Raw genomic sequence first — 9,563 nt, 5'->3', positions numbered from 1 at the left:
AGGGAAACTTTTCAGAAGGCAGCATAAGCTGCTGCAGATGGCTCAGTGCTGGCCAGCAGCCACAAAAACTACCAGCAGGTTTGCAGAAAATTGTGTAAGGAATCCATGCAGGAAAAGGATAAGCCTAGACTGACAGAGCAACCAGAACGCTACCTGCCAACCGATGCCTTATGACAGTTTACCGCTAAATTATGGAAGGATGGTTCTATTAACCGAAAAGATTAATTGTTTTTAAAAATCAGTTGTGACAGTATAACAAAGAGTTTCAGGTACTAATACTGATAAGGTAAACGTAAGCAGCAGACCTGCCTGCTAATACATGGATCACACTCACTGGTGGGTGTGTGCCTTGTTAGGCAGAGTGCAGTGATGAACTACTTCCACTCTGCCCAAAGAAAACAATTGTATAAGTAAAAAGACTTAGATCCTGCTAAAGCTATAGAAGAGTGCCTGCGGGAGTCAGAGAAAATCAAAATCAACCCAGTTTTTTACCGATTTTCACCTCTTCTTTACAGTATATACTTTACCGCACGTGTAAATCCCCCAAACTCATGTTTACATGCACACAGAGCATTTGCAAACAGCATTCTCCTTTCAGATATTAATACGTTTTATCAAGGAAATCACTGACCTGAGATAATGGCTTTTCCTTTCCACAGTTTATACCTCCAATAAAAATTATGTTGGGCATCACTGGCATGGGATACTCAAAAACAAAATCCATTCTTTTAAGCCAAATGGATCCACAGCTTAAAAGCTCCTTCATTGTTACTGGTCTGTGGAGAACATCTGAGGCCAGACGTTCAAATGGCAAATAGGCAAAATTGCAAAGAAAAGATTCTGATGACTTGAGAAAAAAGTTTTCCACACGCTGGATAAACGTCATGTGGTCTGAGTTGTCTGTAAATGTTCTTGGGACGTAGGAAGGGGGGTCCGGACACTGGGTAGCTTGCAGATCAAAACTGCAGGGGAGTCCCCGTAAAAAGAAAACAGATGGAACAGAGAGATGCAGAGCCAGTATTTGTCCACATGGCACAATAGGATCCGTGAGAACAGCATCAAATATACTCCCTTCAAGATATTGCATCAGATCCTTATTGTGCAGTAAACTGCTACAGGAGGAGCTGTAGAGATCAGAGATGACTTGAACTTTTTCATAAAGCGCAGTGATTCGTTGAAGGAAAGGTCTTCTCTCAAAAAGGTCATTTGCAAATGAATGCATTCTTGCTCCCAGTTCTTCCCTCGTGAAAGGCACTGGATATGTTTTGAGAGTGTAATATTCAGATGCCTTCACATTCAAGTTTACTTCTGGTGCGACAACAACAATTTTGTGCTCTTTCTGGCTGAGGGCCCCTAGCAGTGAGCGCATGCTGAGCCAGTGACTCCCATCCATTGGCACCGCAAGCAGCTTTCCACCATCAGCCAAGCAAAATAGAGACAGGAGAACCAAAACCCCTGCAGAAACTAAGTTACTGTATTTACTTACACGAGCCATGTTCTTAGAAATCCAAAGGCTGTTCATCTGCCCTGAGCTGACCGATTTTGAGTAGATCCACAGCCCCTCTGCCAGATTCTCGCATTCCTCCTTAATGATCCAGCTTTTCCAGCAAAACCAGTCACCAGTACCCATTCAAGGCATTGATGAATCTTTAAGGAACATAATAAATCACCTTGGGCAGAACTGGGTTTGGTATATGAGCCTCCCTTAGGATGGGTCCCTTCTGACTCATTGCCTGTGCTGATTGATGTAAGACTGAAAATAAAATTAGTCTTTGCAAAACCAAAATCCTGAGTCTTTGAATAGTGCTGGCACTTGGAAGTAATTGGGCTTGCTGAAAGAAGGTAGTAAAATGCTTTATTGCTTTCCTTGCTTTTTCCTTTTTGATAAGGATTTTACAGCTGTTCCAAAATGCTTGTTGAGTTTGTGTTTAAAATTATAAAATTATGCCTCCATACAGCACGGTATCTGCGCAGATCCTAAGGAGCAGTCTCGGTGATTTACATGAAAGGAGGTTGTAGTGAGGTGGGGGTCAGTCTGCCAAGGAACAAGTGACAGGATGAGAGGAAACAGCCTCAAGTTGCACTAGGGGAAGTTTAGGTTGGACATGAGGAAAAATTTCTTCCCCAAAAGGGTTATAAAGCCCTGGCTCAGGCTGCCCAGGGCAGTGGTGGAGTCCCCATCCCTGGAGGGGTTTAAAAGACGATGTGGTGGTGAGGGACATGGTTTAGTGGTGATCTGGCAGTGATTTGTGAACTCAAAAGTCTTTTTCAACCTTAAACGATTCTGTGATTCTACACACATCTCAGCACTGGGGCTAAGTACAACACCAGGTACAAATTTATTACAACACACATCACTGCAGCAGAAGCTTGTATCAGCAAAGGAAAACCACTGAATCCGTGCTGTCATGTACAACGCTTTTTTGTTCTCACCCTGACCCATCTCTCTGTGCCTCTCTTGACCATTTTCTTTTTTCAGGAGCAATAGGAAGGAAAAGCCACTGAGTTCCTCTTGGACCTAATTAAATACAGGAAAGCCTGGACTGAAGTAGCCAGTACCAGCCCTCTTGTTTCAAGCCAGGAATTGATTTTAAGTGATAAGAGGTGTTGCTGTTAGTTCAGATGGAAAACTAACAGTAAGATACCATATCTGAACAGTGCTTAACAAGTGATAAACTTGTGATAAAGTTGTCAACCTGCAGGATTTGATTTTGCTGTTAGATGTAACTGCGTGATGCAGAGGCATAGTCAGAAGACAGCAAGAAATCGGGACTGAAGAACCAGTATTTCTGCAATAAATATTGCTGCTGGACTATGATCTTTAGCCCCTGAGCAAGATGAGAGTGAGGGTGAGCTTTGCCTTCAGAGGAAAGTCTGATCTGAACCTGCCACACGGCCTCGCCTGCAGGCAGAATGCTGCTTTCCCAGAGGATCTGCTGGGCTTGTCCCTGAGGAGCCATTAAGCAGCTCTGATGAACAGAACAGATAGGGAAAAGCACTACCCTGATAAACGTGGCCGGGCGGGAGGGCGGGTGTGGCCAGGCAGTTTGAAAGAGACTTTAGTGAAAAAGCAAGATAGGAACAAGCAGAGCTCAACAGAAATAAAGAACACTTTGAATGGGCAGCATCAGGTGAAGGGCCGGGAGGAGTAAAGCAAAGCCTGAGGGCACATAAGGTTGTGGGTTCTGGGAAGACGTGCCAGGCTTGTAAAATGCTATTCTATTTCTTTGTGAAACTTCACCCATCCATGTTCACAAAGGCCTATTAACTTGGGGGAAGAGAGATGATAGGCAGAAGGAGTCCATTCCCTAAGACTCCGGGAAGGCTGGCAAGTGAAAGAAGTCAAGGGAACAATAGAGGAGAGTCCGTTTATCTTTAAGTGAAATCAGACCACCTAATCCTTTCTAGGAAACGATGTGATTCATTGCTGAAACAGCTGGATGACACTAACTACAGAATCATCATCTGCTGAGGAGAGCTGTCTCCTCCTATATCTCCTTTTCCACTTAATCTCTGACTTCACATGAGGCTATTCTACCCACAGCACAAGCAAGCCAGAATCTACATCACATGCAGCAACACGTTAACTCATCATGAGTGCCAGCAAGCCACCATACATCACCTGCATGCCTTTATCAAGTACTTTTTAGACCACAGATGCCCAACCACCCACCCATCAACATTTCCCTATCCAAACTGGACATCTATAACTGCAGTTAAGAATTCAGCCGTCTAGTTGTTTGTGGCATTAGAACAAAACTTTCACCACAAAATACGTTTTTGAGCCTTCGACTCAAACACAAGACTGCTGTTACAGCAAAAAGCATGTGATGCTATTGCACATAACCCAGTGAGTTACTTTTCTTGAAGAAATGCTCTTGAAATATTCTATTGCCTCTTATGTGAGGCAGAGAATTTTTGGAAAAGCTGTTATAATTCACTTGCCGTTTTTGCATGAATTCCTAGGTGGGATGGTGTTTGCATACCTGATTACATCTGTTATTAAACACAACATAGCATGTGATCCCCTCACTGAACAAGATCCCCATGTTGGGCAGAACCCAAGGAAAGGAGGTGGAATCACATCATATTCTTCTGGTCTGTTTTTCTTGTGGATTTGCTATACAGAAAGCATTAACCTAAATTATGTCATCAGGTAAGAAATGTCCATATCAAATTCACTATTCAACCTCACTTGGATCTTGCAGGTGTCTGACTGCCAGAACTCCTCCCTTGTTTTACCTTTCCCGGCCAGTCACTGACCTGAGATAATGGTTTCTTCTGTCCGCAGTTTATGCCTCCAATGAAGATCATATTGGGCATTACAGGCGTGGGATACTCAAAGACAAAGTCAATTCTCTTCAACCAAATGGATCCATGACTTAAAAGCTGCGTAACTGTCATTGGCTTTTGGAGAAACTCTGAGGCCAGGCTTTCAAATGGAGAAAAGACCATACTGCAGGTGAAAGACTCTGAAATGGTAATCAGGACATTCTTCACTCTCTGCGAGAATGCCATATGATCTGTATTGAGTGAAAACATCCGTGGGACATAGGATGGTGGGTCTGGACTCTGAGCAGCATGAACATCCATAGCGCACGGGATGCCCCGCAAGAAGAAAACACTAGGGATAGAAAAGTGCAAAGCAATTATCTGTCCACAAGGTGTCATAGGATCTGTAAAGATGGCATCAAATTTACTTTCTTCAATGTATTTCATCATCTCTTTGTTGTACAGCAAAGAACTGCAGGAAACTTGAAACATGTCAGAGGTCTTTCGGAAATTATTCCAAGTTTTCAAAAATCTTGTCAAGAAAGGCTCTTCACTAAAACAGGCTGCACTAAGTGACTGTATAAGTTCTTCCATTTCTTCCTTTTTGAAAGGCACGGGATACGTTTTCATTTCGTATATCCCTGAGGAATCTCTCAGCATTTTGCTCTCTGGTGCGATAACCACTACTTCATGACCTCTCTTGCTCAGCTCAGTCAGCACTTCCTGCATACTGAGCCAGTGGCTGCCCGCCATCGGGATCACCAGCAGTTTCCCAGCAGTGGCAGGACTCAGGCAGCACAAGAAGGGGAGAAGCAGTGCTACCAGCATGTTGTGGAGTTGAACAGACAGGAACCCATACACAGGAGAGGCCAGGGGTGGTTTGCAAGTTTTTGTAGCTATGCTCCACCTATGCAAACACAGCACTTGGCAATGCTTTCTGAACAATACCGCTGCCCTTTTGACTTGTCTCATATTTCAGGTGTTCACAGGTTTGCACGCAACGGAGCCGTGGCAGGAGATTAATGATTATAAAAGATTGAGCTGAGGTTTGTATGTGAAAGGCATGTCTATTATACACTTGGCTTGCCCAAGCTGAGAACAGGATGGCACAGGCTGCCCAGAGGGATTGTGGAGTCTCCTTCTCTGGAGAGATTCCAAACCCACCTGGACGCCATCCTGGGCACCCTGCTCTAGGTGACCCTGCTTTAGCAATGGATTGGATCCCCAGAGGTCCCTTCCAACCCCTACTGTTCTGTCAATCTGTGGTTCTGTGAGACTAGAGCTCAATAACTCATTCTTCTCTTCTCCTTCCCATAGCCTCGAGATACTTCTTACCATCAGCAACCCAGCAACCTTGGCTGACATTTAGTGACAACATGCTCTGAGGTGCTTGGGAATCCATGACAGAAATGTTTACAAAGAGTGGCTGGACTGAAACCCTGCTGACCGCACACGGCAGTCCACAAAGAACACATTTAAGTGACTCTTTTCGTTGAGTGTTGGAGATCTCTATGCCACTGAAGGCTGAAAAAGTTGTCACAGAGTGTAGTAATTTGGGGGGAGGGGGTTGTTTATAAGTATTTTCTTTTCTAATGAAGCTGAGGCAAGTTGTACAATGAAATGTAACTTAAATACGAGAAATCAGTGTTAAAAGTACTTGGATTTTGGGTTTTGGTTTTTTTTTTTTTAATAACCAAATCCAGTTGGTACATCAAGGAAAAATGAATTACTTTTTTCATTGACGCAAACATGCATTTCTTTGAAGATAAGCAGCCAGCAGAAAATCCTTCCTCATCTCTACACATAACTTCCGTGTAACCTTTATCCTATAGGGTATAAAACCAAGTTGCAAAACAGCAGTTCACCGTTGTACCTCAGACAGCATAAACCAACAGCATTTCAAATTCATGATCTCACAAGTTCATGGCCAGTGCCAGTTCAGTTCATGACTGAAAGAGTTCATCAAATCTGTGGGTCCAGATCCTTCTAGGCTGTAAATTGCTGAGTTTTTAACTGATGGTGATAACTTCTCACCATAAAAGTTTATAAAGTAGGTGGATGGGCAGGTGCTCCTTTAGGGCATTCAGGGCCCTAGATCACCGATGGAGCATTCTGTCACGTGCAGTGTCTGCATGCTGATTTTCAAACCTGGTGGGAAATCTTTGACCTTATGGAGATCCTGCCCTCCGAAAAAAGCAGCTACCTCTGTCACCCACACTGTCCCCTATCAGTAGTTTATGACACAGGATTAACTTCATGGGAGTTTTCAAATGGCTTGGGAGAAGGTGATGCACAGAAAGAGACCTGTTGCTCCTAACTTCTGAAAAGGCTGTCAAATGAACACGAGAAGCATTCAAGCCAGAATGACAGATGACAGACAGTCATGCATGTCCCATGTGGGGCATTTACAGACATATGCTTGGGTCTTTAATATCTGATCAGCAATCTTGCCCACTCCTGACTCCATGCCCTTTTGAAAGACCCCTTGTGAGCAACTGCTACTCCTTTTCCTTCATTCGAACGTATATAATGAGGTAGAGTGGCACTAGAGACTATTCTGGTAAGAGGATTGGCTGTCACAACACAAGAATTAAACATGCTTATCTAGACAAAAGGGGAGGATATTAGGGCTTTCTTCTATATGACTCTATCAAGAGTACTCACAATTTGCAATTGTGAAAACTTGAAAACTGCACAATGCAGGATTTCTCATTAGCTTTCTATCTGAAAATAACAAGGTATTGTCAGCCAGGTTTTGACGTTAGGATGCTTAAACATTTCTGTTCTTGCCTTTTCAATAAAAACAAAATAAAATTTTATACCTGAGACAGTTTTTTCTTCTGATCACAGTGTATCCCTCCAATAAAAACCATGTCTGGCATCACTGGTCTTGGGAACTCAAACACAAAATCATATCTCATTAGCCAAACATCCATGGCTTAGAAGGTCGGTAGCTGTCAATTTCTTTTAAGTAATTTCATGTGCAAGATCTTCAAACTGAACAAATAAAGGCTGACAGTAAACCAACTCCAGCATATGGACCAGCACATTCTTCACATGCCGAGCAAATGTCATGCTATCTGAATTATCTGTGAAGAGTCTGGGGACATAGGAAGGAGGGTTTGGGCACTGGGTATCTTCATAATCCATATTGCAAGGAAATCCCCGCAAAAAGTAGACAGAAGGAACTGAAAGATACTCAGCGATTATCACTCCACACATCATAATTGGATCCATGAAAACCACATCAAATTTGCTTTTTCTGAAATACTGCATCATGTCTTCGTTGTGCAAAAGGCTCTTACAGTTGATATAAAACAACCTGGAAATCTCTATCACGCTTTGATACATTGTAATAATAATATTCAAAACAGATTGTTCCACAAAATGCGCATTAATGAATGACTTGAATGTAACAGCTAAATGTTCCTCTCCAGAAGGTAGGGGATATACTTTCACCGTATAATTCTGAGACTCCCTTGGCTTCAAATACAAACTTGTTGACGGTACAACCACAACAACTTCATGTCCTTTTTGCTGGAGTTTTTCCACTACTGGGCACATGCTGAGCCAGTGGCTTCCATCCTGAGGTAGCACTAGGATCTCTCCACCTTCAGCAAAGATTAAAGATGATGTCAGGAGAAGAAATATCCCAGTACGTTGGTAAAAATGCTGAAACTGAGGAGCCATTTCAGTGGAAACCAGAGAGTTCTGCTCTGGAGGCATCCGACACAGTCCTTTATAGGAAGGTGCATGCAAGTGTTAACTTTTCAGGGAACCTGTTGACTGCAGAAGTAAATATTTAACTTCCAGAGAAAGGGAACACATAGTTAATGAAAAAAAGATGTTCCCCTTTGTACTTTTTGTTAATTATTAAGCTTGGAAGTATATCAGCACTTTCCTTCATGATCCTTCATGAAACTAAGATCAGGGATGTCATCTTGGGATAATAATTGTGGCTAATACCATTGGCTTGGTAAGTACCCAGTGAGAAAATAAGCCTGGGTGTGCTTTCAAAAGACAACCTTTAAAATACACCCAGCAGAAGGAATGGAAATGGCAACACCACTTCTTTTAGGGACCAGCCTAACTGAGAACACCTAACCAGGAGGTTAAATGTTAAATGCTGATGTTAAAACTTCTACCTTCTGGAAGCAGTCAAACCTTCATGGAATATATCACAGCTACCAGGATGTACCATGCAATCCCAAAGGAGGAGAAGAACAATCCTGTTTGGCTTGGTACTAGACAAAAAAAAAACAAACCAACAAACTAAATGATGGGTTCAGGGCAAGTGAAGGGAAAGGAGGCCAGTACAGATCTTGTGGGGCACAAAGAAGGAGCCTTGGTCTTTGCTCAGTGCCCTGAAAACCATTGTTATCTATCGTGAGCAAGGCAAACTTTAGCAGGAGTTATGATATCTTTTACTAATCCCACTGATAATGCATGGAAACCTGATAATCCATGATAAAACATGGAAAACCCCAACAAGCAAACCAGGCTTCTGAGCTCTCCTCTTTTCATGGATAGGGAAATATGAATAGGAATGTTTTGTCTTTCTCCCGGTAAAAGCAATGCTAGACCAAAGTCTTTTGGATGGTGCTACAGAAGAGATCCTTGTGAAGAAAAGAGCTGATGCAAAACTATCAGCAGCACAAAGTTTCTCCTTCCTTTTAGAAGTGGTGGTGAGATCTCCAGCATCACTGGTATGGAGAAACAAACCCTGACGGCCTTTAGGCAATGGGCTTTGCCTCAGTAGACACCCAAAGGGTGCTAGCACTGCTCTGCGTAGCTCCACACAGCCATGCTGAGATGGAGGAACAGCCTTCAAACATGGAGAACTGATTTCTAGAGAGGTCCAAATATGGGAGACTGAGAGGTGGGGAGGCAGTTTGTAAGGCACAAACTGAGAGTGTGAGACTAAACAGATTTACAAATAATTCTGATTAAATGCTGAAGATTTGGAGATAAAGAGTTTATTGCAACTGCTGTGTCAGAAACTGACCAAATCCATTTGGAACTTGCTGCTTGGTGTGTTTTTTGTTCTGCACTTGGATATCATTTTCAATGGCAAAATTACCCAGCTGGAAGCAGACAATACAAATACAAAGTTCATCTTCAAGTGTCTCTTAGAGAACAAGTCTGGCTAGTATGGCTACACTTTCTTAGGGACTCCACAGAGTCCCTAATTTCCATCAGAGCAAAACTTGTGGAGAAGGTGAGGCAGCAACAGGAAGGACAGCATTAAAAAAAAAACAAAAAGATAAATAAGAGGTAAAAAAGATAAATCA

At 42.7% G+C, this 9,563-nt stretch overlaps 2 protein-coding genes and 2 pseudogenes across 2 annotated transcripts in view; all 4 read right to left on the bottom strand.

Moving 5' to 3' along the window:
- Positions 1-601: 601 nt before the first annotated feature.
- On the bottom strand, positions 602-1,495 carry LOC104499978 (annotated as a pseudogene).
- Positions 1,496-4,191: 2,696 nt separating this feature from the next.
- On the bottom strand, positions 4,192-5,100 carry LOC104499977 (annotated as a pseudogene).
- Positions 5,101-6,984: 1,884 nt separating this feature from the next.
- Positions 6,985-7,884, bottom strand: LOC104499976 (UDP-glucuronosyltransferase 1-6-like). Its single transcript, XM_010143560.1, has 3 exons — positions 7,290-7,884; positions 7,095-7,210; positions 6,985-6,996 (listed from the first exon to the last, which is right to left on the bottom strand). The coding sequence occupies exons 1-3, from the start codon at positions 7,834-7,836 to the stop codon at positions 6,985-6,987; spliced, it is 675 nt and encodes a 224-aa protein (XP_010141862.1). The 5' UTR covers positions 7,837-7,884.
- A 1,364-nt stretch (positions 7,885-9,248) lies between these two features.
- LOC104499975 (UDP-glucuronosyltransferase 1-8-like) overlaps positions 9,249-9,563 on the bottom strand; it is a gene marked incomplete at its 5' end in the record, with an annotated part of 4,618 nt that continues 4,303 nt past the window's right edge. Inside the window, one exon of the mRNA XM_010143559.1 lies at positions 9,249-9,356. Within this exon, the coding sequence (XP_010141861.1) occupies positions 9,249-9,356 (108 nt within the window). The remainder of the gene's footprint in view (positions 9,357-9,563) is intronic.

This window comes from Buceros rhinoceros, unplaced genomic scaffold, assembly GCF_000710305.1.
Source record: "Buceros rhinoceros silvestris isolate BGI_N320 unplaced genomic scaffold, ASM71030v1 scaffold3749, whole genome shotgun sequence".
In the NCBI taxonomy this organism is placed as follows: domain Eukaryota; kingdom Metazoa; phylum Chordata; class Aves; order Bucerotiformes; family Bucerotidae; genus Buceros; species Buceros rhinoceros.
This window is presented reverse-complemented; position numbering and strand designations above follow the sequence as displayed.

Coding starts and splice junctions, on each gene's coding strand:
- LOC104499976 (XM_010143560.1), bottom strand. CDS start 7,836: ATGTGCCCAGTAGTGGAAAAACTCCAGCAAAAAGGACATGAAGTTGTT. Junction 7,211..7,289: donor TATGCTGGAGTTGGTTTACT/GTCAGCCTTTAT, acceptor CGACCTTCTAAG/CCATGGATGTTTGGCTAATG.